Source organism: Zea mays, chromosome 5 (genome assembly GCF_902167145.1).
Source record: "Zea mays cultivar B73 chromosome 5, Zm-B73-REFERENCE-NAM-5.0, whole genome shotgun sequence".
Lineage (NCBI taxonomy): Eukaryota > Viridiplantae > Streptophyta > Magnoliopsida > Poales > Poaceae > Zea > Zea mays.
The window spans coordinates 187405126-187433005 of NC_050100.1; the positions used below are offsets into that span (position 1 = coordinate 187405126).

Consider the following 27880-nt stretch of genomic DNA (forward strand, 5'->3'; position numbering starts at 1 on the left):
CTCATCAAAAACATCACCACGACTAATGTAGACTCGTTCAGTGGATATATCTAAGCACTTATAGCCTTTGTGCAAGTTACTGTAACCAAGAAAGAGACATTGTAAGGAATGGTATTGAGGTTTGTGGGAATTGTATGGCCATAGGTTGGGCCAACATGCACATCTGAATATTCAAAGATTGGAGTAATCGGGAGTGGCACATGTTTGATGAAGATTTTGTTCCCAATCCTCGTGTTGCTGCTGCAGTCACCAATGTTCAACAAAATGATCCTAATTAGTACCTAGATATTGGGGCTATATACCACATTACCGACGAGTTAGAACAACTAACCACTCATGGGCGCTACAATGGTGTTGATCAAGTCTGTGCACCAAATGGATATTAACCACATTGGTGAATATGTTATACCCGCCTCCTTTCGACTCTCCATCTTAATAATGTTCTTTATGTTCCTCATACACATAAACAAATCATCTCTATTCATAAATTCACTCTTGATAATAACATCTTCATTGAATTAAATACTCATTTTTCCTGATCAAGGACCAGGTAACTAAAGAAGGTCCTGCTGCGCGAACCATATAGGCTGGTCTGTATCCTTTGCCTCACTTGTCGCCACATGCTTAGAAGCTCCTTCTTCCAGTAGTCAAGCTGACTCCTGATCGATGCATCACATATTAGGCCACCCCTCTAGCGAGATTCTATTTCGATCCATTAGGTAAACAATCTTCTATGTTCTTCTTTAGACAATAAAGAGGCAATATATATGTGATGCTTGCCTTCGTGCCAAGGCACATCAGCTACCATATCCTATGTCTATAAGTCATTCTAAAGCTCCTTTGAAGCTAATCTTTTCCCATGTATGGGGTCTAGATATTGACCATGAGTCAATGACGGTAACTACCTGTGTATTCGGTTGAAGTAAGAAAAAGCTGATGATCACAATGTTTACGGAGAGAGAGAAAAGCCAGCTACTGCAGCTTCAAGCTGAAGCGAGCGGGGAAGGTGAGAGTTTCTTAGAAAATTTTCGGCAAACTCACTGTCTTACCTCCTATTTCAAACTCTAATATGTGAACAATCTACAATATAAAATAGTTACGAGCACAGGCGGGTACGATTATGGGCCGTTCACGGAGGCACGAAATAGCCCATTTATAGGCACGAAAAGACCCATATTCATTTGGTCATTCGCTTCTAATCATGGAAATGGTTCACTCCAATTTAGCTAGCCGCATGTTTAATCATGGAGATGAGTTGTTAACCACCCATTGGTTTTGTATTCTTTGGTTTTTTTAATTATAAAGCTTGAAATTTTAATATCTACTAAATGATACATTTGTTTTGAATTTCGGGCTTTGTTGTGAATTTTAGGCTTTGATGTAAATTTTGGGCTTTGATAAGAATTTTGGACCCTATGCGAATTTCGAGCCAAAATTTGGATTTCAGGTTTCTTACAATTTCGGGCCGCCAGAAATAAGCCCGACATGTTTAACCAATAACGTGCCGGACCACGGGCTAAGCCCATGGGCTGGGCCGGCACGACACGTAATAGTTACAGGCCGGTCCGAAATTCAACTGTGCAGGGCTTTTTCGGGCTTGGACCGGGCTGGACGGCTCGAATATACACCTATACTTATAGCTATGGAATTAAATAAACAAGAATTTCATATAATCACATAATAATAAAAAATTTCTTTATTTCCCCTAAACTTTGGATATTACAACCAGTCATATCATCAACATAAATTTTCATCTTGGTATAAAATTCTGTCCTAGTATAAGCACCTTCCTTGGTGGTTGCCAGCGTGATGCGCATGTCGATAGATCTGGCTCGCGTTCTTGACACATACGTTGCGGCGAGAGCATTCCATACTTCAGTAGACGACGGGAGCGTCGCAACTCCAATAAGCACCTCTCTTGACAAAGATGATAGGAGGTAGCCTACTAGCATGGCTTGATCTCGAGTAATCCAACGAGCGAACTCCGGATTCGGTGTAGTCGCCGGTCTTGGTGCCAACTGTGGGCGAGAGGCTTCTTCTCATCGCCGGTGAGGAATCCTTCAAGTTGAGCAGCGGGAATCGCAGGCATAATCTGAGCATGCCATAGCACATAATTTGTGTGGGTAAGCTTCTCGGTAATGGGAATCGAGGAGGAAGGAATGATGAAGGAGACTTCTTGCGCCATTATTCTCGATGTGCTCGAGGGTAGTATGTGAATGTAATTGGATTGAAGCGTTCGGCCCCTGACGCCTCTCTCGCCTCCCATTTTGAGGGAGGATAACATTGTCTCAATCCTTAATCTTAAACCAAACATCTTATTTGAGAGATCGTTCCGTCCTGTCATTACAACCAAACACATCAGAGAAAAATTTAATCTTATTCTAAACTAACCACCAAAAGATAGAGATCAAAAGAGATTATAGGTTAGTTATAAGAGCTTAACATGTCCTACGTACTGGTCTCATCGCAGGCTCTTATAACTAACCTAAACCTGAACCCCAGGATTGAGGAGGGATTCCAATCTTCCTCAATTCACCTCTAACCGAATTCCAATCTTTCTCAATTTACCTCCAACCGAACAATATTCTCTAACAGCGATTACAAAGATATCCTACTCCTACCCAAACCCGACTGGTCCGCCCATGGCACGAACGAACATGTACATCCTACTGGTCTCATCTATATAAATACATAGAACGTCTGTCGTTGTTTCAAAAACCCCGTATACTAGTGCCTCTATATAAAAAAAAAAAAACTACCGCAACTCGATCGATCAGGCCCGCCGCAGGCCGCAGCCGTAACCATGTCCATGCGTCCTCGCTACACCTACGCCCACGGGCCGGACGGGAGCTACTCCTTAAACATCCAGCTCACCGCGCTGCCGTGCCCCGGCATGGCGCTCCACCTCAACACCGTCATCGACTGCACCCCGGGCAATGCCTGGCTGGACCGCATCCCGCCGATCACCATCGACTTCCTCAATAAGCTGCCGCAGCAGAGCGAGGCCCCGACGCCGGCATCAGCCGTTGCCGCCCAGCTGACCCGCCGCTTCACGTGCTCCACCGGCGACTTCGTCAGACAGCTCCAGCGAGTGGAGCCGATGGTCACGGCCGCGGGGCTGCCCCTGGAGTGCGTGCCCAGCGTGGAGGAGTTCATCCACCTGTCGGTCTCCAGCAACTCGTTCTACAAGGCAGTGGCGATCACCGTGGAGGCCGGCGCGTCCGTGGACGACGAGGACGAGGAGCTGCCGCCCGGCGCGGTCGTCGGGGAGTGCGCCATATGCTACAAGGAGTACCTGGTCGACGGACCCACGTCAGTGAAGCTGGCGTGCAACCACACGTTCCACCGCAGGTGCCTGGACCGCTGGACAGCCGTGTACCCGACATGCCCCTACTGCCGGGCGCCGGTGCCGGTGGAACAGGACTACTGGGACGACGAGGATGATTGCGACGACTCGGAGTCGGGGTATGATGACGTCACCAGCGAGGAGGGCGGCGACTCGGAGTTGGAGTATGACGTCCCCAACGAGGAAGACGACGGCTCCTCGCCGGCGCCCGACGGCGGTAGCCAGGAAGTCACCGCGGCCTCTCCGCCTTCTTCGACTCGAGTCTTTAAAATGGCGGCTTTGTTCGTACTAATCCTGCTTTGGTATGTTAGAGCATCTCCAAAACCAAAAGACTCTTTATTTTTGACTCTTTATTTGACTCTTTATTTGTCACTTTATAAATATTAAACTTTAAATATAACATCTCATTCCAACAGACTCTCTAACATGTAAGTTAGCTTGGCTAGCGAGATTTGCTAGCCAAATTTGGCTAGTGAGAGAGTTAATTTATAGAGCCGGATAGCTTGTCAAGTTAAATGGCTAGCCTGTTGGAGAGGTATTTTGCTATTAAGTAGCTAAAATTTAGCTTGACAAGCTATTTAGCTAGTTTCTTGGAGATGCTCTTAGTAGTTTGTTAGTTCGGTCAGGAATCTGTCCCTGATCTGTCAAATCTATACTACTTATTAAGAACGCAAGGGTAGCTTGCCTCCTTGCGTTCTGCCGTTAGACAATCTCAACCGTCCGTTCTATGCTTCTCTGATCTAAACCGTCCGATCCCACACAACAGTCCCACTCCTCGATCCTGCCCACCAGCCCCGAAGCCATTGCGCCCTGAAGCCGTCGCGGGTGCTGCTGCGGTGCGGAGGCCCGGGACCGAAATTGAACTACGGTTGGTGAGGTGGCGGCGGACCGGGTGGCGGCGGGGGCGGGGCCCAGCGTGGTAGGGCGGCGCCGGCATCCTGTTGTAGGGCACCTGCGGCGGCGGCGGCGTGTACGGATTCATCTGCGGCGGGTAGCCGCCCTGCGGAGGCGACGGTGCGTACGGCCTGTAAGACGCCATCGCGCGGCGGCTAGGGTTCCTCGGAACCCGAGCCCCAGCACACAGACACCGCGCCCGCGGACACTGCTCGCTCCCCCTTCTCCTTCGTCGCCGCCACCGCAGAAGCCTCTACCACTGCACGTTCGAGGCCACCGACACCTATTCTACCAAATCTATGGGAGCGCGAGGTAGTCGGCGTCTCGGCAATTTGGCGAGGAGCAGGAAGGAAGGAAGGGGCGATGAGAATTTCACGACAGCTTGCGAATCCTCGCTCAGGATGCCGACGGGCACGGCGCCCACGGAGGTCACCTTCTGCGCCTCTTCAAGGTGGTGCTCATCGGCTCCATAGATCTGGCACCATGCTTAGCCGACCATGGCGAGGCCATCAAGGAGGACACCAGCCACGATCCGTCAGGTTTCTCTCCCTCCTCTTTCCCTTTGTGTCTGTGATGTCGGGGTTGGATATGCATTGCAATGGGGGCGTGATGGTGCGGTTGGAACTCATAACCGTCCCCCATCCGTGTGAAGCGGTGGTGTGGGTGTCCCACTTGGGAGACTCGGGCACTGCGCATCCGGCAGCTTGTCTGGTGGGGGTCTATAGGGATTTTTTTACTTTCTCTACTCTCAACTCGAGTGTTTCAAAAGCATCTTACACCCGACTGTCAGATGGCTTTAAAACACTCGAAACTGGACAGATAACAGAATCGAGTGTTTATAGGCTATGGAACACTCAATTCTCATATCAGATAGAAAAAAACTAACCAGATTATTTCTATGGAAGCCAAATTGGAAGGTTTGCAGAGGGGAACCAAATAAAACATGCATACAAACAAAAATAGAACAGCAAGTGTCGGGGACCATAATTAGGGGTACCCTCAAGACGCCTAATTCTCAGCTGGTAACCCCCATCAGCATAAAGCTGCAAAGGCCTGATGGGTACGATTAAGTCAGGGATCAGTCCACACGAGTGACTCGATCACGTTTCACCCGAGCCTAGCCTCGGCCGAGGGCAGCCGACCTCGAGAGACTTCCGTCTCGCCCGAGGCCCCCCTTTTAACGGCGGACACACCACCGGCTCGCCCGAGGCCTTGGCTTCGCTCAGAAGCAACCCTGACTAAATCGCCACACTGACTGACCAAGTTGCAGGAGCATTTAACGCAAAGGTGGTCTGACACCTTTATCCTGACACGCGCCCCCCGGCAGAGCCGAAGTGACCGCCGTCACTCCACCGCTCCACTGACCAGTCTGACAGAAGGACAGCGCCGCCTGCGCCACTCCGACTGCAGTGCCACTCGACAGAGTGAGTCTGACAGGCAGTCAGGCCTTGCCAAAGGCGCCATAGCGAACTCCGCTCCGCCCGACCCCAGGACTCGGACTCGGGCTAAGACCCGGAAGACGACGAACTCCGCTCCGCCCGACCCCAGGGCTCGGTCTCGGGCTAAGACCCGGAAGACGGCGAACTCCGCTCCGCCCGACCCCAGGGCTCGGACTCGGGCTAAGACCCGGAAGACGGCGAACTCCGCTCCGCCCGACCCCAGGGCTCGGACTCGGGCTAAGACCCGGAAGACGGCGAACTCCGCTCCGCCCGACCCCAGGGCTCGGACTCGGGCTAAGACCCGGAAGACGACGAAACTCCGCCTCGCCCGACCCCAGGGCTCGGACTCCGCCCTGGCCTCGGTCAAACGATCTCCGCCTCGCCCGACCCGGGGGCTCGGGCTCGGCCTCGGCAACGGAAGACAGACTCGACCTCGGCTTCGGAGGAGCCCCCACGTCACCCTGCCTAGGGCACAGGCCCGCCACGTCAACAGGAAGCGCCATCATCGTCCTACCCCGAATCGACTCGGGTCACGGAGAACAAGACCGGCGTCCCATCCGGCCAGCTCCGCCGGATGGGCAATGATGGCGCTCCACGAGCTCTGTGACGACGGCGGCCCTCAGCTCTCTTACGGAAGCAGGGCGACGTCAGCAAGGACTCGACCGCTCCAACAGCTGTCCCTCCGCCAGGCTCCGTCGCTCCTCCGACAGCCACGACATCACGCCAGCAAGGTGCCAAGACCTCTCCGGCTGCCACATTGGCATGTACCTAGGGCGCTAGCTCTCTCTCCGCTAGACACGTAGCACTCTGCTACACCCCCCATTGTACACCTGGATCCTCTCCTTACGACTATAAAAGGGAGGACCAGGGCCTTCTTAGAAGAGGTTGGCCGCGCGGGACCGAGGACGGGACAGGCGCTCTCTTGGGGCCGCTCGCTTCCCTCACCCGCGTGGACGCTTGTAACCCCCCTACTGCAAGCGCACCCGACCTGGGCGCGGGACGAACACGAAGGCCGCGGGACTTCCACCTCTCTCACGCCCGACTCCGGCCACCTCGCCTCTCCCCCCTTCGCGCTCGCCCACGCGCTCGACCCATCTGGGCTGGGGCACGCAGCACACTCACTCGTCGGCTTAGGGACCCCCCTGTCTCGAAACGCCGACAGTTGGCGCGCCAGGTAGGGGCACGCTGCGTGCTGACGAACAGCTCCCCGTCAAGCTCCAGATGGGCAGTCTCCAGCAACCTCTCCGGCCCGGGACGGTGCTTCGTTTCGGGACTCTTGAGTTCATGTCCTTCGACGGCAGCTACGGCATGATACTTCTTCCACCGCCGCGCGACAACGACAATGGCGGCCGACAACCCGCCCGCCGGCGGCGGAATCGACGACACCTTCCCCGCGTGGTGGAAGAACAACATTCGAGCTCGCTCCGTTTTCTCCCCCGCCAACGGAGGAGGAGGCGGGGCCATCAAGGCCAAGCGGGAGGCCGCGCTTCGTTGGCCGTCGAGCGAATCGACGCCCCCGACGCCCCGACGGAAGGCACGCCGGGCGTCGACCTCGCGTTCGAGACGGAGGCAGGCACCGTCCCCCCGCGACACGCTGATCCCGAGCAAGAAGACGACGCCAGCGCGCTCGCGGAAAGCCTGCAGGACGTCGCCCTCGTACCTGAGATGATGGTGCAACCAGTCCCCGATGTGACTACGTCGCTCCTCGTCGACCAAAAGGTACCGACTAACTCCCATCTTACGTCATTTCGACTCGGCCTCAACCCGCCAAGCGACCTCGCTTTGGCGGGCACTCTCATTGAGGCGAGTGCAACCCCACTGGGGTTTCGTATGCGGTCGCCTTGGGACCGGTTGACGGACGTCTCAACCTACGGGCCCTCCGGGTCCGAGGAAGATGACGATCCCAGCATCTGTTGGGATTTCTCCGGACTTGGCAACCCTAGTGCCATGCGGGACTTCATCACCGCATGTGACTACTGCCTCTCCGACTGTTCCGACGGAAGCCGCAGCCTTGACGACGAGAGCTGCGGCCCAAGCCGCGAATGTTTCCACATCGAGCTAGGGGATCCCTCCGAAGGCAACCATCTCGGCATGCCGGAGGACGGTGATCTTCCTAGGCCGGTGCCTCGCGCCGACATCCCACGGGAGCTAGCTGTGGTCCCCGCTCCGGCGGGGGGTTACGACCCACAACTCGAGCAAGTCCGCGAGGCGCAGGCCAGGCTCAACGAGGGAACAGGAGCGCTTGAGCCGATCCGTCGGGACGTCGGGCAGGTATGGGCGGGCCAACCCCTGGCCAGAGAAATACGTCACCTGCCCCAAGGTCTCCAGCACCGCGTCGCCAACGATGTCAGGGTCAGGCCGCCGCCCGCATCCAGTGGGGTTGGTCAGAACCTGGCAACCGGAGCGATGCTCCTCCGCGCGATGCCGGAGCCATCAACCACCGAGGGTCGGCGAATCCAGGGAGAGCTCAAGAATCTCCTGGAAGGCGCTGCGGCCCGACGGGCCGAGAGCACTGCCTCCCGAAGGCAGGGATATCCCTCGGAACCTCATGCCGTGACTTCCCGATTCATGCTGGAAGCCTCGGTCTACACCGGGCGCACGCGTAACACCGCGCCTGCGGCCCCGGGCCACCTCGGCAACGAGCACCATCGACGCGACCGTCGGGCCCACCTCGACGAAAGGGTGCGCCGAGGCTACCACCCCAGGCGTGGGGGGCGCTACGACAGCGGGGAGGATCGGAGTCCCTCGCCCGAACCACCCGGTCCGCAGGCCTTCAGTCGGGCCATCCGACGGGCGCCATTCCCGACCCGGTTCCGACCCCCGACTACTATCACAAAGTACTCGGGGGAAACGAGACCGGAACTGTGGCTCGCGGACTACCGCCTTGCCTGCCAACTGGGTGGGACGGACGACGACAACCTCATCATCCGTAACCTCCCCCTGTTCCTCTCCGACACTGCTCGCGCCTGGTTGGAGCACCTGCCTCCGGGGCAGATCTCCAACTGGGACGACTTGGTCCAAGCCTTCGCCGGCAATTTCCAGGGCACATACGTGCGCCCCGGGAATTCCTGGGACCTTCGAAGCTGCCGGCAACAGCCGGGGGAGTCGCTCTGGGACTACATCCGGCGATTCTCGAAGCAGCGCACCGAGCTGCCCAACATCACCGACTCGGATGTCATCGGCGCGTTCCTCGCCGGCACCACTTGCCGCGACCTGGTGAGCAAGCTGGGTCGCAAGACCCCCACCAGGGCGAGCGAGCTGATGGACATCGCCACCAAGTTCGCCTCTGGCCAGGAGGCGGTCGAGGCTATCTTCCGAAAGGACAAGCAGCCCCAGGGCCGCCCATCGGAAGAGGCTCCCGAGGCGTCTGCTCCGCGCGGCGCCAAGAAGAAAGGCAAGAAGAAGTCGCAATCGAAACGCGACGCCGCTGACGCGGACCTTGTCGCCGCCGCCGAGTACAAGAACCCTCGGAAGCCCCCCGGAGGTGCAAACCTCTTCGACAAGATGCTCAAGGAGCCGTGCCCCTACCATCAGGGGCCCGTCAAGCACACCCTCGAGGAGTGCGTTATGCTTCGGCGTCACTTCCACAGGACCGGGCCACCCGCCGAGGGTGGCAGGGCCCGCGACGACGACAAGAACGAAGATCACCAAGCAGGAGAATTCCCCGAGGTCCGCGACTGCTTCATGATCTACGGAGGGCATGCGGCGAATGCCTCGGCTCGGCATCGCAAGCAAGAGCGCCGGGAGGTTTGCTCGGTGAAGGTGGCGGCGCCAGTCTACCTTGACTGGTCCGACAAGCCCATCACCTTCGACCAGGCCGACCACCCCGACCATGTGCCGAGCCCGGGGAAATACCCGCTCGTCGTCGACCCCGTTGTCGGCAACGTCAGGCTCACCAAGGTCCTGATGGATGGGGGCAGCTGCCTCAACATCATCTACGCCGAGACCCTCAAGCTCCTGCGCGTCGATCTGTCCTCCGTCCGAGCAGGCGCTGCGCCCTTCCACGGGATCATCCCTGGGAAGCGCGTCCAGCCCCTCGGACGACTCGACCTCCCCGTCTGCTTCGGGACGCCCTCCAACTTCCGAAGGGAGACCCTGACGTTCGAGGTGGTCGGGTTCCGAGGAACCTACCACGCCGTACTAGGGAGGCCATGCTACGCGAAGTTCATGGCCGTCCCCAACTACACCTACCTGAAGCTCAAGATGCCGGGCCCCAACGGGGTCATCACCGTCGGCCCCACGTACAAACACGCGTTCGAATGCGACGTGGAGTGCGTGGAGTACGCCGAGGCCCTCGCCGAGTCCGAGGCCCTCATCGCCGACCTGGAGAACCTCTCCAAGGAGGTGCCAGACGTGAAGCGCCATGCCGGCAACTTCGAGCCAGCGGAGACTGTTAAGGCCGTCCCACTCGACTCCAGTGGCGACACCACCAAGCAGATCCGGATCGGTTCCGGGCTCGACCTCAAATAGGAAGCAGTGCTCGTCGACTTTCTCCGCGCAAACGCCGACGTCTTTGCGCGGAGTCCCTCGGACATGCCCGGCATACCGAGGGATGTCGCCAAGCACTCGCTGGATATCCGGGCCGGAGCCCGATCCGTCAGGCAGCCTCTGCGCCTCGGTCATCAAGGAAGGGTCGGCCTCGCCTCGGCAGAGCCCGACCCCCCCCTCGGGGGCTAAAAAGGGGGAACCCCTCGGCGTCAAGATTGGGCATACTTCTCCGTGTCAAAAATTTTCAATCAAAAAAGGGGCCTCTTGCGTTCTCCCGGCTATGTCAGAAGCAGGGTCTCGAGGAGCGAACGCGGGTACATGTAAATGGCAAGGCCGACTGAGCCGAGGAACTCCCGTGCCTCCGGGTTAGGGATACCTCACTCATCACCTGCCACGAAGAATGGCCCAACTCGAGAAGCCACCCTATTATTGACAAGCCAGGACGAACATGCAGATGGAAAGAAAGGAGAGTACGACTTCATGCAAGAAAAACAAAGTGTTCAGGCCTCAGCAGCCGCGGTGAGACGCACATCCAACAAGAAATTGTTCAAACGAGAATTAGGCGCCGCCTTGGGAAGGAGCCGCGCCCTCAGCTCCATCCTCGCCGTCGGTGGGGTCCATCTCGGCCTCCGGTGACGTCGCAGGGGGAAGGATCTCCGCCTCAAAGGTGGCCGCCCGCACCGCGCTCGGACCCGCGGCGACCGCGTCAAGCCGCTGGACCTCCGCTAGGGCAGCATCGTCTTCGTCAGGAAGACAGTACCCCTCACTAACCCGCTCCAGGTCCACAACATAGTGGGAAGCAAGCACGGCAAAGGCCCGCCTGACGCCGTGGTGTAGCGCTTCGCGGACTCTACCGCGCGCGTGATCACCCAAGGCTCGAAGGCGGCTCTGAGGGGAGCTTCCTGAAGGGACGTCGCCGGAGCCGAGGACACGATAAAAGTCCGAGACGGCCTCGGACATGGCCGCGAGGTCCGCCTCCCTCTGCTCGGCAGCTCCGGCAAGCGCCTCGGCAAGCGCCTTGGCGGACTCGTCAAGGACGGACTCAAGCTCTGCAAGCAACCAGGAGAAATACCTCAAGCACAAGCAAAGGAAACGGACAAGAACAAGAACCAGGGAGGACCAAGACGTACCTCCGGCTCGGGCACGATGCTCCGAGGCCGCGACCTGGGCCGCGGCTAAGTCAGCCGCGAGGGTCTCGGCTCGGCTTTCGGCCTCGGCAGCCCGGCCCTGAGATCGGTCCCGTTCCTCGACGACCTGGACGAGCTCCGATCGCTGCCGTTGCGCCTCCGCACGCGCTACTGCCGCCTCGGCTCTCAGGTCGGCGCAGAGCAGCTAGAGGTCCGCCACCTTGGCATCCTGCTGAGAAAGGCGTGCGGTAGCCCCAGCGAGCGAGGACCTCAGGGATCGCAGCGAGCCCCAGACATCAACCTCGCGGCGGATGAACGACGACTTGGCGGCGCTCCGGTCCGTCAGATCCTGGGGAAAGGAAACAGGGCGTCACGACGAGTGTCTCGCTCACAGAAGGAAAAAAGGTATGCCCGAAACCGCTACCTGGAGGATTTTGGGGACGTCTCTGCAGAAAACCTCCAGCGACGACCGGAGCGACCCCACCGTTGCCTCTGCACACTCGCGGAGCTCACCCCAGGACTGGTCCTCCTGCTCATCATCAAGAACGAAGACAGGGTCCGAGGCCTCGCGGGTCCGGAATCGGAGCAACGGGCGCCGGGCCTCGGGGCTCCGCCGCACAGCGATGAGGCTGTCACCCGGCTGGACGGATTGCGCGTCCACGCCCACCTCTTCTGAGGTCTTGGGCGCCGACGCATCAGCCATCCCGACGCTGGCGGCAACTGGACGCCCTTCGACAGGGACGGCGGCAACCTCGACGGTGGCAGGCGCCGGCATGGCCGGCACGACAGGCGACCTCAGGGCCACGTGGGCGTCAGCCGCTTCCTCAACCACGATAGCCGCCTCGGCTGAAGAGCCGGCCTCGGGAGCCCGCTCCTCAGAGATTGGCGACGCCCGAGCCCCCTGCGGTGAAGTACCCCGCGAAAGGGTCGGCTGAATGGCGCTGGCCACACAGTCCGGCGCCGTCTTGAGGGCCTTCCGGGGTGCCAGGTCGGTCTGGCCATGACTTCGCTTGCTGGATATAAAAAAAAAGAGAGGAGGAAAGAAAGATCACGACCGAGACATATGAATGGGAAGCCAAGACGAAGACATTCCGAGATACTCACCCACTTCGGGCCATGATCCACCGCGCCTGGGGGGAGCCTTCCTGGATCCCGGCTCCCGAAACAGCCGCCGAGGTCCACTTCGCCGGCACCTTCGGCACCACCCTTGTTTGGGGCGCCCGGGAAGCAGATTCCCCGGGCACGGCCGCGACGACTTGAGGGTCACCCCCATGCGCCGCCGACACGAGCGGCGGCCCCTGGGGAACAGACGCCTTGGCCTGGACCTCCGGAGCTGCCTCAGCTCCTCCGGCTGAGGGGTCAGGTGACCTCTCGGTTCGCCCCCGTGCCTCGGGTCGGGAGCCCGACGCCCCGACTTCGGGGGCTGACGGAGTCGGCCCGCTCGGGGGCTGGCTCGACGGCTCCTGGCCACACCCCAAGCCGGGGCTGAGGCCGAGACGGGCGGCCATGTCATCCTCTTCATCATCATCATCGTCATCATCGTCGTCGGGCGTCTCCGGCGACGGCTCCCTCGGGAGTCCGTCCCTCTCCTGCTGGCGACGGCGCTTCTCCAAGGCGTCCCGAGCCCGCCTCCGCTCGCGGGCCCGGGCCTTCTCCACGTCCTTCTTTTTCTTCTTCTCCTCCGCGGCGACCCGCCGCGCTGCACGGTCCACCGCGTCCTCCGGGACCCGTGGCTGGGAGGGTTTGTGCCACCCCACATCCTAAAAGGAGGGGAGAAAGGAACCCGATCATAAGGACCCAGAGCGACCCGATATACGAAGAAGGAAGGAGCGAACACTCACCAAAGTTACACACCCCTGGTCGGGGCGCATCCGAAGCTGGGAGTATGCGTGAGGGTCCGGCTTCCCCATCGCAGCCAACACCCGCCATTAGAGGGCGTTGAAGGGGAGAGGATCAGGGGACATTCGCGAGCCCTCCCAGTCAGCTTCCGGGGTCATCTCCCAGAGCGGCAGCCGCCGCTCCGCCAATGGAAGCACCCTCCGATGGTGGATAGCGGCGATCACTTCCGCAGCGGTAAGTCCCCCCTCCCGCAACTCCTTCAGGGCCTGGAGAAGGGGTTCGAGATTCTTCTGCCTCTCGTACGGGGTCCCGTGGCGCCAGGCGTCGGTGGCAGCAGTAACTACTCGCTGGGAGAACGGTGGGAGCAACTCACCGTCATTCCGGAGGTAGAACCACCGGCGCTGCCACCCCTTGTTCGAAGACGCAAGAATGGCAGGAATGTACTGCAACGCCCGCGACTGCCTCAACAAGAGAATGCAGCCGCCGGCCCGCACCGCTGCACGGATCCTCCTCTCCCCCGTCAACAAGGCGAAAGGCTCGGCGAGGAAGAGATGAGTCCACAAATCCCAATGAGGGGCGATCCCCAAGTACCCTTCGCATACCGCTACGAAGATAGCGGCCTGCGAGATGGAGTTGGGGGAGATGTTGTGCAACTCCACCCCGTAGTGGAATAGGATGGCCCGCATAAAGCGGCCCGTCGGCACACCAAATCCCCGCTCATGGAAGGAGACGAAGCTCACGACGTACCCCGGCGGTGGGGACGGAGCGGCTCCGCCCACGGGAGGAATCCACTCTGGCCGCTGCTTGTCGGTGAGGGGGCGGAGCAAACCCTCGCCGACCAGCTCCTCCAGATCACTCGCCGTCACCGTGGAGAAGGGCCACGGATCGCGTGGGGGGATTATGGTCACTCGATCCGCCATCACCAAAATGGAGGAGATGGCGGCGCGGGGGGCAGGGAGGGCGGTTTTCTCTCTTCTCCGACTAAAGTTTCCCGGGTTGCGAAAACCTAAAGGGAAAAGAAGGGAGCAGAGCAAAGAACCGTCACCGGACCCCCTCTCAAGTATATGAAGGCCAGGGCGAAACCGTTTCCAGCACACCGCCCGGACCGGACGCGGGATTCAAAAAGCGCGAAGCGAAACAGCCGTTCCTCGAACGGCTCACGCACGCGCAACGGCCGCCCCGCCAACCACTCGCCCCGTCGCATTAACTCCGCGGCGGGACACGCGGCGCCTCTGGCGGGAGAAGCGCGCGACGCTTCGCCTTCGCCGTAATAACCGCGTCAAAAAAGGTACGCCACGTCGTTCGATTTCGTATCCTTTTCCTTTTTCCTCTTTCTCTATCTCTTGCAACAGGGACCGGGAAAGGGGGATACCCCGAAAAGGATCCTTCTCCGCGAAGGAACCGGGCTCCGAGCCCCCCCCTACTGATCAGGTGTTCGAAGACTAGCCCTCCGAAGGGTTCAACAGTCGCCTCAGATCGCGTGGGCCCGACACCCACTACTGGTCAGGGGTTCGAAGGCCAGCCCCCCGAAGGGTTCCATGGCCGCCTCAGGCTACTCGGGCTCCGCGCCCATTACTGATCAGGGGTTCGAAGGCTGGCCCCCGAAGGGTTCACAGTCGCCTCAGACACCGAGCGAGGGATGACCAGGGGTACGTTCGATACATAACCGAGGCTCGGGCTGCGCTCCCGAGGTACCCTAGGACATTTCCGAGACCAGCGGGAACGATCTTGTAACGGAATCCCATCGGAGGGAGGCATCGAGCCCTCGGACCCCGTCGCCAGGGGACCGGGTCCGGCAAATCACCCGCAGGTACTTTTGGGCGTGCCTCTGGGCCCCTAGCCGACCCCCAACGAACGGGGCACGGACGTCCACTCGGATTACCCGCTTGCAGCTCACCGGAGACACCATGTTCGGTGCCCATCGAGGGTAACATGGCGCTCTCCCCCCCTCCTCCTTGCGGAAAGGCGACGTAGGGGCGTATGTAAAAAAGCCGAGTCTGTCCCTGATCGTCCTCTCACCCTGTGCAGAGGCTCGGGGGCTGCTCTCGCAAAACCGGCTCCGGCCAAACCGTTGACAGCGTCAACATACCAGCCCGAGAGCTTGGGCCCCGACCGTGCACCCGGGCTACGACCAGTTCGCATGAGGGAACGACCAGACCAGCCGAAGCATTACGCAAGGCATTAAGACCTCGAAGGAGTGTAACCACTCCTCCGAGGCCTCGGGGGCTACACCCGGCGGGTGCGCTCGCGCGCACCCACCGGAAAAAATGCAACCGAGAAAGGCTGGTCCCCTTGCAAAAAAGTGCGACGAAAGCCTCCAAGCGAGTGCTAACACTCCCTTCGAGGCTCGGGGGCTACTGTCGGGGACCATAATTAGGGGTACCCTCAAGACGCCTAATTCTCAGCTGGTAACCCCCATCAGCATAAAGCTGCAAAGGCCTGATGGGTACGATTAAGTCAGGGATCAGTCCACACGAGTGACTCGATCACGCTTCACCCGAGCCTAGCCTCGGCCGAGGGCAGCCGACCTCGAGAGACTTCCGTCTCGCCCGAGGCCCCCCTTTTAACGGCGGACACACCACCGGCTCGCCCGAGGCCTTGGCTTCGCTCAGAAGCAACCCTGACTAAATCGCCACACTGACTGACCAAGTTGCAGGAGCATTTAACGCAAAGGTGGCCTGACACCTTTATCCTGACACGCGCCCCCCGGCAGAGCCGAAGTGACCGCCGTCACTCCACCGCTCCACTGACCAGTTTGACAGAAGGACAACGCCGCCTGCACCACTCCGACTGCAGTGCCACTCGACAGAGTGAGTCTGACAGGCAGTCAGGCCTTGCCAAAGGCGCCATAGCGAACTCCGCTCCGCCCGACCCCAGGGCTCGGACTCGGGCTAAGACCCGGAAGACGACGAACTCCGCTCCGCCCGACCCCAGGGCTCGGACTCGGGCTAAGACCCGGAAGACGGCGAACTCTGCTCCGCCCGACCCCAGGGCTCGGACTCGGGCTAAGACCCGGAAGACGGCGAACTCCGCTCCGCCCGACCCCAGGGCTCGGACTCGGGCTAAGACCCGGAAGACGGCGAACTCCGCTCCGCCCGACCCCAGGGCTCGGACTCGGGCTAAGACCCGGAAGACGACGAAACTCCGCCTCGCCCGACCCCAGGGCTCGGACTCCGCCCTGGCCTCGGCCAAACGATCTCCGCCTCGCCCGACCCGGGGGCTCGGGCTCGGCCTCGGCAACGGAAGACAGACTCGACCTCGGCTTCGGAGGAGCCCCCACGTCACCCTGCCTAGGGCACAGGCCCGCCACGTCAACAGGAAGCGCCATCATCGTCCTACCCCGAATCGACTCGGGTCACGGAGAACAAGACCGGCGTCCCATCCGGCCAGCTCTGCCGGATGGGCAATGATGGCGCTCCACGAGCTCTGTGACGACGACGGCCCTCAGCTCTCTTACGGAAGCAGGGCGACGTCAGCAAGGACTCGACCGCTCCAACAGCTGTCCCTCCGCCAGGCTCCGTCGCTCCTCCGACAGCCACGACATCACGCCAGCAAGGTGCCAAGACCTCTCCGGCTGCCACATTGGCATGTACCTAGGGCGCTAGCTCTCTCTCCGCTAGACACGTAGCACTCTGCTACACCCCCATTGTACACCTGGATCCTCTCCTTACGACTATAAAAGGGAGGACCAGGGCCTTCTTAGAAGAGGTTGGCCGCGCGGGACCGAGGACGGGACAGGCGCTCTCTTGGGGCCGCTCGCTTCCCTCACCCGCGTGGACGCTTGTAACCCCCCTACTGCAAGCGCACCCGACCTGGGCGCGGGACGAACACGAAGGCCGCGGGACTTCCACCTCTCTCACGCCCGACTCCGGCCACCTCGCCTCTCCCCCCTTCGCGCTCGCCCACGTGCTCGACCCATCTGGGCTGGGGCACGCAGCACACTCACTCGTCGGCTTAGGGACCCCCCTGTCTCGAAACGCCGACAGCAAGAAATAAACAGATAACTGTTCGTGCAATCCAAATGATCATTCTCAATAATAAACAACCGATTCACATCAGTCGGATACACAACTTACACACAAACACAGATAGTAAAGCATGCTATAGTAAGATGTAATACGAAACTACTGGGCCAAAGCAGACCGGACGTAATCAAATCGAAGAAGGGATTCACAGATTCAAATAAGAGATGGAATTGTCTAGTGCCTTGGATCGCTGATTGAGGTGATGCCAGGGATGAGCTAGAATTTCTTCAATACTTGATGCGTGTGTTGACTGTTGAAGACTACAACCCATCATGCATTTAGCTTATTAAAATAATGGTACCATTTTTGTAATGGCTTGATGAATCATTAAGCTGGAGTTTTGTAGTGGCTTATTTTGTCCATGCTCCATCCAAAACATATTCATACCCATGCCCTTCTCTAATCTGATCAAGCTATTCTTATCTTGAGTTCTTGGCTAACCTCAGCGTCTATCTGTTTGATTACTCATATTCCATAATAAATTGATGTATGTTTCTGCAATTTTGCTTATACATGCCTATTTTAATTATGGAGTTACTTACGTATCTGTAATTTTGTTTGTCCGCCCTGTGCAGATGATGGAGCCCACGAGCCATTTTCACGTAAACTTCTTGAAGATAAGCCTCGGATCACGTATGTTTAGAATTAGACCTTTTAAGTTTTTTGATGTATAAAATGAAAACAATGTGTGTCTTAGTCTGATGATGTTATTGGTTGACTATGCTGTGTATGATTTTGAAATACATTTAGAGAAGAAATGGTCCGTGGATATATGAGCAACACTGAGCTTGAGACTGCTGTACATGCCTTTGGAAGTCGTTGTTCCAATATCTCCAGGGTGTATAGGTACACGATGTATAATGTTTTACTTCTGTGATAATTACATTTGGAGCTTCTAAACAAACTTTTAAGACCATCAGTTTTTAAGGACATGTAAATGATTGTGTCATTGGTGGGTAGTACCGTAGTAATATAAGATCAGGAGCGACTGCGTTTTTGACAGACAAAGACCCAGCATGGACATCATCGTCATGAGAGCGAGAGCGGAGAGGGAGCTTTGGGAGATGGCTGGAGGCTGGAGCTAAGAGCATGTCTCTCCTTATGGCTCCGGCTCCAGGGTTGTAGGGTCCCCTTAGTAGCGATGTGGTCGCCATTATTTGTTTAGTCGTATGAGGTATGACCCCATTTTTTATTCTTGTTTTTGGCCACCGTAAGTGGTTTTATCTTGTAACGGCCGGCATGGACCTTAACCACTTTCTTCTTAATATAATGACGCGCAGCTCTCCTGCGCTTCCGAGAAAAATAAAGGATTTAAAAATCATTATCAACCATGAGAGAAACAACATTGCATGCAGTCATGTTGATAGGTAACAACAAATGGATAAAATGAAACATGTAGCTTTTTGAAAAAAAACTAATCATGAAGCGCCAACTTATAACATAATTATATCCATAGGATACATGTAGTAATTCTGTTTTACTTCAGATTGTTTTTGGAGGAGAAAACTGTAGGTTTTACTTCAGATTGTTGAAATGTTCCATGTTCATTGGCCATGATTAGCATTTTTAAGCATTTCCTGAGTAACAGAATAATTTGGTTTCAATCTCTTTATTCTATTGGTTTGTTATACAACTTCTGTACTGTCCTTGGTTATCTCATTTTTAAGTGCACTGCTTCTTTCTTTATTTTGTGCCCTCCAGTTTTCTCATATGTCCACACTTCACTTACATTTTATTTCTTCTCTCTTTGAGGGATAACACAAACCTGCTATCAGCATTGGAAAGAGTGTGAATCATTTTCCATTGGTACGTAACTTAATTGGGTTACATTTTTGTATGTTTTTCTTAGTATCAAATTTACACATTGGGGAACACTTCTGGTTATTCTTGTAGTGGGTGATTGAAATATCAGACAAGCCCAGGCAAAGGGAATCTGAACCAGCATTCAAGGTTTGTGGTGACATTTTCTTAACGCTATTGAGTGCGGCTTTCCTTTTTTGTAATTTCGACAGTGGAAATAAACTCTTGGTTGGAGATTTCCTGTGTCGATCTTCTATTTTTTTGTTTAACCCTTGTCTAAAAGGGTAGTTATGTTCAATGGCAATGCAATGCCTTACATCATTTTCTTGAATTCAACTTCCATGATGCCACATCTCGAGCACGGAGTAGCGTAGGCTCACACTTAACACATATTTCTGCAGTGGCAAACATGCAATCATGTAATGCCATATTGGCAGTTACTAAACACATATTTTTGAAAAGGATGTAATATACCCAAAGATTTAGTGTTGAATAGGAGCGAATGGAAAACAACTATCCACGTGCCTGAACCTTGATTTGTGGTTTCTGTTGGGTTTCAACTCTAGCCTACATCAACTTGCTTGGGACTAAAATACTTTGTTGTTGTTGTACACATGCAGTTCATTGGAAATGTTCATGGTGATGAGCCTGTTGGAAGAGAGGTTCTTATGCATCTTGCAAATTGTCTGTGTGATAACTATCTGAAAGATTCACTGGTAAGCAACATTCCTCTTTGTTACTTGCTCTTTGGTCACCCTGCAGTTTACCAATAGCCAATCTCTTGTAATTTTTTAGCTTTGCAATAACTACTTTTTGTTTTTATTGAGTTGTTGTTCTGATGATACCATACTTTTGCTACAAATACAATAACACGTGAAAGTTATTTGAAATATGAAATGAAATTCTAAAGGACACTGTTTTTACTTAGTTTCCAATATATTGTTCAACATTAAGATACTGTGTTCCATGTAACTATGATGTATAGCACAACATATTTTTATTAACTGTTAAAATGGTTGACTGTATATGGGAAAGGTCAGCAGCTGAACTAATTTTTGTAGGCAACTCTCATTATTGAGAACATGCACCTTCATATACTTCCGATAATGAACCCTGATGGGTTTGCTCTTAGATGGCGTGGTAATGCAAACAATATTGATCTCAACAGGGATTTTCCTGACCAAGTGAGTTACTTCTTTACATTACACCTCTTTTCCTTATGGAAGCTTCTACTTCCCTTTTTGTACTCATTTTTTCTTGTAGCCATTCAATTGACACTAGCCGAAATTGACAGTTCTTCCCCGTTAACAACGATATTGACTACAGACAGCCTGAAACTAGAGCCATTATGAATTGGGTAAAGCAAGAACACTTCACGGCTTCTGCTAGCTTGCATGGGGTAACTATTCTCACGTACTGTAGCTATAATATCAGCTACCCTGTTGAAATGAGATCCTATAGTTTTCTCTTATTTGATTTTGTTCTTCAGGGGGCTCTTGTTGCCAACTATCCATGGGATGGAACTAGAGACACAAGGTGATTTCTTCTTCTACTTAATTTCAAGTTTCTCAATTAATAGTGTTGGGTGTGTTTGGTTGCGGGACGGCCAGGACAGGGATGTCCCCTGGCGTCCTCTCTCGTTCCTCTAATTTTGAGGGATAACTGGGAACAACACTGGGATAGTCATGTCCCAACTCTTGACCCTGAACCAAACAACCTTATTTGTGGGATCGTCCCATCCCGTCCCGTCCTGTCATTGCAACCAAACACATCCTAAAACTTCTCATGAAGTATTGCCCAAAAACTATCTTTCCATGGTTCTAATGGTTATTTGAAGTTTGGATTGCAAGTAGGGGCCTTAATATGTCCTAATAAGATGTTTCCACTTTCCACTGTTAGTTGCATTTTTATTCTTTATATGAAAATGGTCTGTTTTACTATCACTGCCCTCTTGACACCTAAACAAAATTTTGACTCATTTTGCTCTCCCAAACTGTTTAATCTGGGCCAGTTCACCCCCTAATGAAAATATTCTATTTCCTTCTCCATGTTCAAATACTGATATACTTTTGTATCATAAGGTCTGTTGGCATCTATCATTTTGCAAATTTGCACCAACAACAGAACATGTACATGGCGAAGACAAATCATTAGGTGGTGACTTTTTTCTCATCACGGTAACACTGAATTTCATTATGGCAGCAACAAAGTTACAATATTCAGGTTTCATTAGGTGGTGTTTTTGTAACACCCTGAATTTGGGGTATAAAATTTCTTTTCTTATATCAACCAAATTCAGGTGTTACCTTCGTTTTCCTCTTTTTTCGCTCCTTTATTCATTTCTTCCCAAGTAATAGGGAATGTTACTTCAAACATAGTTGCTAATAAAACTCTATATGGATTGTTGTGGATGTATCATGCTGGAAAATATATTTTGATTGATGAATTTATTGGATGCGCACTCGCTTAGTTGTTTTTGTGCTCGACGTTAAATTTAAATGATAGATAAAATAAATAAAGAAAAGAGAAAGAAATAGGAAAAGGAAAAGCCCACCCTGTCCGGCCTGCTCGACCTGCCCAGCTCGACCACCCTGCACATGTCCCGCGGCCCAGCTCCAACCGCCCTGCCGTGCCTGTCGCGCGCGTGGGCAGTTGCATAGCACCGCCGCCATGCGTCGGGCCCGTCGGTCAGCCCGGTGCCACACTAAGTCTCCAACTTCTCTCATCCCCATTTCCTCCCCACGTCCCGTCGAGTTTTCTCGTGCCAGTTTCTCTCGCTCCAGTTCTCTCTCGCTCGTCGCCGCTGTCGGACGGGAGCTCAGCCGAGTTGATGTCGCGTGCTCGGCGACCGCACCGCCATGTCTCGCATGTCAAATCTGCAGCTGCGCAGGTGAATCCACCCCTTCACCTCTCCCCTCTCTCTCGTAATTCGTCGCAAGCGTCTTGCCATGGTGAGCCGCTGACCTGCCGTCCGCCGTGCAGCCGGCCATGGCGCGCAGCCGTACATCTAGTCTAGCCCCGCCTTGCCTGTGGCTATCGAGTCGCTATGGCTGTGTTTCGGCCGGCGAGCCTCGCCCCTGCCTGATGCCTGCTTGCGTCAAAGTCCTAGTCCCGCGTGCCCTTGGCCGATGAGCTCCACCCCAGCCGACGCTGCCCCACCCAGGCCATGTGACGCCGCTGGCGCGTCTTCCCTCCGTCGGCGAACCGGCGGTGAAACTGCTGCCGGGCCGGCTGCTTTGCATGTTCCTGCATTAGGGGAGAGAAGAAACGTGTGCAAGTGCGCTAGAAAAAAGGAAACTACTGTGGCACCACTTGCATGTCGTGTTTCCTCCCATATCTGGTTGCATGCAAGTAGAGAGAAAACATCTGCACCACTCGCATGGTCGTGTGTCGCCGTTTGGTTGGCTCATGAGTTCACGTTTCGCGTTCTAGCGCCCATACGAGATTAAACTGGCCCCACACTGGATCCTAGGATTTTCTGCAGCTGAGGTTCCGGGGCCCTCTGTGTGGTCCATCGTATGGTTAGCCTTCGACCAATAGAATCGTGCCACTTAGTTTAAATTAGAGAAACACTAGTTATTCAATATATATATTGCGTTGCGAGTCCGTCTCGACTTGTTTCAGTCGTAGCGACTTCGTAATAACCTCGATTACGTATTAGTAATATTATTCGGCCGCAACACATGTTTTCGTTAATTATGTAGTTAATCCGAGGTTTATTTGAACGTCATTTTAATTAAAATTAAGGTATAGTTTTAAATGGTGATTTTATAGATGCAAATTAATGTGCTTAGTGCCGACTTAGATGTTTTTAACTAATATTCATTTAATGTAAACATGTAGTCTATTTAGCTTATCTCACGTGTCGATCACATGTGTCGCACGGCGTGTGCGCGTAATAATAAATTGTTTTCGCTTATAAACACTCATGTTAATAGCGTTAATTTGTCAGGTCACATATTTTAGATAATTAACTTAAGGTTTGCTCGACTAATATTTATTAGTTTAATATCCCAATTAGATTAAATGTGTAGTGTTTAACTTGCGCTTTTATAACAAACATTGACATGGCTAATATTAACATAACTACTTTTTATTTAATTAATATGTGTTTAGTGTAAACATGTCACCTATTTAGTTTTTCTTGCCTGTCGCGTGTGCTGTTTCGCACGTGGTAACGTGCTGATTCGCGCGTCGTTCGCGCTGGTCGCGCATGGTTTCGTGCGTCGTTCGCGTGTCCGCACGTCGTTCGGCACGCTGTCGTGCTGTTTCACGCGTCATAAATTCGCATAGCTTAGAATCTCTCGGTTTTATTAAATTACGTATTTGACAGCTATTAGTGTAACAGATTTAATTAGAACTAAATAGCATTTATAATTTATATTTGATAATGTCTAATTAAATGTCCTGACTATTACTAGCGTAGCGTAAACGTTATAACTTGTCAAACGTAGCTTCGACTGACGCGTTTCTTATTCTCGCATAACAGTAGAAGCGAGCTCTATTTTAGGCTGCATGTTTTTAGAACATTTTATCTTGTATGGTGTAATGTTCTTATGCATATGTATATGTTTGTTTTCTTGTGCCTCTTCGTCTTCGCTTCGCGTTGCGATTAGATCGCGATTCGTTTCCGAGCTTCGAGGAATCGACGGTCAAGCTTCGGCGACCAAATGATTCAGTTCTTCGGGTTCTACGAGATCGAAGACCCTGAACATCTGTTTGGTGAAGGCAAGTGTCCTCTGACCCATTATGTCCTATCCACTTATAACTTACCATCCCGCATTACTTACTTGAAACCTAAGGATTGACTAGCTTTACACTTTACTTTATCCTTGCTGACCTTATGGGCTGTTATGGTTAGCATTCTGCTATTGCCTTAACTTAATCAATGAATATGATGTGACTATTTATGATACTGTTATCCTGATGATGTTGATGATCTTGTGATACTCTAGGGGGGCTCAGGTTGTTTCCTGAGTACCTCTCCGTAAGGACCTGTTCGTTGAGAGACCACCCGGGATAACAGTGCAACCATGAGGGTGGAATGGGGTGCCCTTAGCTAATTAATTAGAGGAACTAGAAGTGTAGTTGCTTCGCCGTCGTGCCGTCAATGGGGTCCAGGCACAGTGCTTGCTCTGCCGAGGCTGAGTGCCGAGGTTCTTTCGTTTTGCTTTTTAGTCACCCTCCTGCGGGGAGAGGTACTGTGTTTATCAAACTGGAGAAACCTAACGGGCAGCTATGACCTCTAGGGAATCTTTGTAAAGGCTTCGTAGTGAATCCCTGGCCATTCACCTTGGGAGTGAATAAGGGTCTTGCAAGCCCGGGCTAGAGAGGGAATCACGGCTCATGGGTAAAGTGTGCGACCTCTGCAGAGGGTAGTGAAACTGATATATCAGCCGTGCTCACGGTTAAGAGCAGCCTTGGGATCCTCTTTGATTAGAGATACTCCGGATACTCTTCAAATGATGACTTTAATGATGATGGTTAACGATGGTGACTTTAATTATGTTGTCTAGTATTTCTTCTCTGAAGAAGTACTTTTTGGGATTATAACTTGGGTTTTATGATAAAACCTGGCTCCTACTAATAATAAATACCTGACCAACTAAAAGCAACTGCTTGAGCCTAACCCCACATAAAGCTAGTCCACTTCAGCCAAACGGGACATTTGCTGAGTACGTTGATGTGTACTCATCCTTGCTTTACCACAAAACACCAGGTTGTCCGCATTGTAACCACTGCTCAGGAGAAGACGAAGTCGTGGAAGGAGACTTCCAGGAGTTCCAGGATTACGACGAGTTTTAGGTGTGGGTTGGCGGCAACCCCCAGTCAGCTGCCTGTGAAGGCCTTATCTTTACTGCGTTTCGCTAGCACTTTGATTTAACTGTTAAGTTGATGACTATGTGGATGTCTATGACTCTGTGATGTAATAAGTTAATACTCTTTTATGTTATTATTCGAGCACTGTGCGATGATGTTCATTTATGTAATCGCTGTGTACGTGAATTCTGATCCTGGCACGTACATGGTTCGCATTCGGTTTACCTTCAAAACCGGGTGTGACATAAGTGGTATCAAAGCCGTGCTGACTGTAGGACCGCTGATCTAGAGTAGCATTGGCCGTTTTAAGGACTTCTTGACTGTTACTTCACCTCATCCTTGATTCTGCTTCAAAATTTTAGTCATCTCGACTAATTCTATGTTGTGCTCCTATATGCCCCCTTGTCAAAAATTATTTTATTCTAGAATGGTCTATACTTCTCTCATTCTATTAGATCTGATCTCACCCTTGTGCTTGCGACATCTTTGTAGATGACCCCTGACCATAGCCTTTTGTATTTTGGGATTCTTTCCTATTTCGTCATTAAATTGCTACCATTTTGCAATCTTTATTCCCCTGGTATTGACATGCTCATATCCCTGGATTCTTTAATACTCTTGTTTCAATACCTACCTCTAATAAAAACTCTGCTGCCTACTTAAACATTTCAGTTATATGTCCATGACCTTCCTGTCTTTTGAGACCCTTTCCTATTCTATTGTTAAGTCGCTATATTTTTGGCAATTTGTACTCTCTTGGTCTTGGTATGCTCGTACCATTGGAATCTTGCGTACTCTTATTTTTATATATGCTCACCTTTATATCACAATGTCTATTTAGAGCATTTCAGCTTACATGCCCTTGACCACCCTTGTTTCTTAATGATCCATTAGTGGTCATTTTACTTTGCACATCCTTGGTAATCTCGTTGTTTCGTTGTAACTTCCCTTAGTTATGAATTTTTACTCTAACTCTTCCGTTGGAACCTCACTTATCTATCCTTGATTGTTTTCTCCTCTTCGTCACTTTGCGAGTATTGCCTTAACTCTGTTCATGGATTATGTTTTTCATCATTAGTACCTTTACTCTTATCACCTCTATATCTTACCTTGATGTTTATCTTATACCGGCCCTTTGAAATCTCCTCTTTTCATCTCAATCTGAGCGTTGTACTTTACTATTTTCCCTTGGTTGTATCCCCTTCCTTGTCGCTTGTGAGTTTTTAACTCCATTATTTGTTGTGCTCCGGTTGGGTATTGCCTTTACCTTTCTCATCTCTCGATCTTACCTTGGTAATTACATTATGTCTGTTATCTAAAATCTCCAATCTCCTATCCCAATTTGAGAGCGGTGTTTTACTCATCTTATCTTTGGCAACATCCTCTTCTTTACCACGTGTAAGCCTTGACATACCCCCATTCTTTATTGTACTTATACCACTGGCTCTTCTATGCCTTCATCTTTTCTCCTATACTCTCGTCTGTTATCGCCTTTGACCCTTGCGATATTTATGTCTTCTACCTAAATTCTTACCTTGAACTTATCCTTCAAAAGCCTTCCCTTTCCTTCAACTCAGTTTGAGAGCTGCGAGTTACCCATCTCTCCCTTGATTTCTTTTCACTCCTTGCCTCCTTACAAGTTTTATGTTAATTCCATCCCTTGCTATTTTTTTTATTTGCTATCACCCTCATCTTGTCGTCCATCGATCGTGAGTTGATACTCATCTTTATTCCTACTCAAAGATCTCCTCTCTTCCACCTCAATTTGAGAGTGGCAATTTACCTATCTGGCCCTTGGACGTACCCTCTCCTTTTCCATTTGCAGGTCCTGTCTTAACTCCATTATTTATGGTACTTATATCCTTTATCTTATGCCTATTTATCTCCTCTCATACATCCTTGTCCGTTATTACCTTTAAAACCCTCGTGATATCTATACCCTTACCTTCATGCTTACTTTGAACTTACCCTTTAAAGCCTCTTCTTTCCCATCCATGTTCGAGGATAATGCCTCATCTATTTCATAATTGACTGCTCCCCCTTCTTTGACATCTTGCAAGTCTTGCCTCAAATACACCCTCTGTTGTGTGTTTGCTCGTTATTACCTTAACCCTTGTCATCCCTCGATCTTTACCTTGATGCTTATCATGTACTTGCATTTTTATGCCTCCCCTCCCATCCTAGTTCAAGAGTGTTGTCTTACCCATCCCGCTCTTGTTTGTTCTCTTTTCCTTTGTCGCGTTGCAAGGCTTAGCTTTTGCTCGATATCACCCTTACCTTCCTAATATCTAGATCTTTCCATGATGCTTATCATATGCCTACCTTTGAAATATCATCTTTCCTATCTCGTTTTGAGAATGGTGTTTTACCTATCCTGACCTTGGTTGCATTCTCTCCCCTGTCGTTTACAATCCTTGCTTTAGCTCCATCCTTTATAGTGCTCATGCACCTATTCTGTATGTCTTATTATTCCCCTTGCCTTTCGATGGCCTTAGAATAGTTTCCCCTTGGTAAGGAAAGACCACCATTTAATTAAAAGTTACGTATAGCAACAAGATGTTTGTTGTTGTATGCTTGTGATGTTTGTCTTTGTGTGATGACTGATTTGCTTTTTTGTGATGAGTGTTGATGTGTTGTGGCCCTTGGTCCGCAATGACATCAGTTTACTAGCTGAGTGCCATAGAGTTAGGTAGCTGGGTGCTCTCCTTTTTTCTCTTTAATCTATCTATGCTTACCTTTTCTATCTGTATCCTTTCCTCTTGCACCTGCCCAGTTGGCAACCTCCAACCTCTCTTAATCAGTCAAGATCAAAATCGACAGCATCTTCACCAAGCGCGTATCAATGCTCCTGTTAAGGGGGTTAGTGGCTAACCCCAATGAAGACAATGCGATCAACATCAACCAACAAGATCAAAGTGGCACAGCGAAAGCGTGTGTGGGTCCTAACCCACAGGTCCAAAAGGTCCTCAAGAATTGCATCAATGGGTCGTGAACATCTGAAGGTCAAAGCAACCAATCCATAAGTTAAGCTGGCAGAGTTAAAACTGAGTTACAATAAGCTATGAAAGACCGATGAACCAATCTCATTTTCTTGCTAGCCTC

General features: G+C 52.6%; 2 protein-coding genes across 2 annotated transcripts in view; both read left to right on the top strand.

The window, feature by feature from the left end:
* The first annotated feature begins 2138 nt into the window (after positions 1-2138).
* On the top strand, positions 2139-3783 carry LOC103628752 (uncharacterized). Its single transcript, XM_023300164.1, has 3 exons — positions 2139-2205; positions 2778-3648; positions 3780-3783. The coding sequence occupies exons 1-3, from the start codon at positions 2139-2141 to the stop codon at positions 3781-3783; spliced, it is 942 nt and encodes a 313-aa protein (XP_023155932.1).
* An 855-nt stretch (positions 3784-4638) lies between these two features.
* The window catches only part of LOC109939978 (carboxypeptidase SOL1), a 28831-nt gene continuing 5589 nt past the window's right edge, over positions 4639-27880 (top strand). The window contains exons 1-9 of the mRNA XM_020538590.2: positions 4639-4779; positions 17734-17791; positions 17909-18004; positions 18934-18964; positions 19052-19108; positions 19579-19674; positions 20020-20142; positions 20253-20357; positions 20448-20494. Coding sequence (XP_020394179.1) covers positions 17916-18004; positions 18934-18964; positions 19052-19108; positions 19579-19674; positions 20020-20142; positions 20253-20357; positions 20448-20494 — 548 coding nt within the window. The 5' untranslated portion in view covers positions 4639-4779; positions 17734-17791; positions 17909-17915. The remainder of the gene's footprint in view (positions 4780-17733; positions 17792-17908; positions 18005-18933; positions 18965-19051; positions 19109-19578; positions 19675-20019; positions 20143-20252; positions 20358-20447; positions 20495-27880) is intronic.

Excerpts from the sequence above, each read along its gene's own strand:
- LOC103628752 (XM_023300164.1), top strand. The coding sequence starts at position 2,139 with ATGGGAATCGAGGAGGAAGGAATGATGAAGGAGACTTCTTGCGCCATT. Across the intron at positions 2,206-2,777 it reads TATTCTCGATGTGCTCGAGG|GCCCGCCGCAGGCCGCAGCC; the intron begins GTAGTATGTGAA and ends TCGATCGATCAG.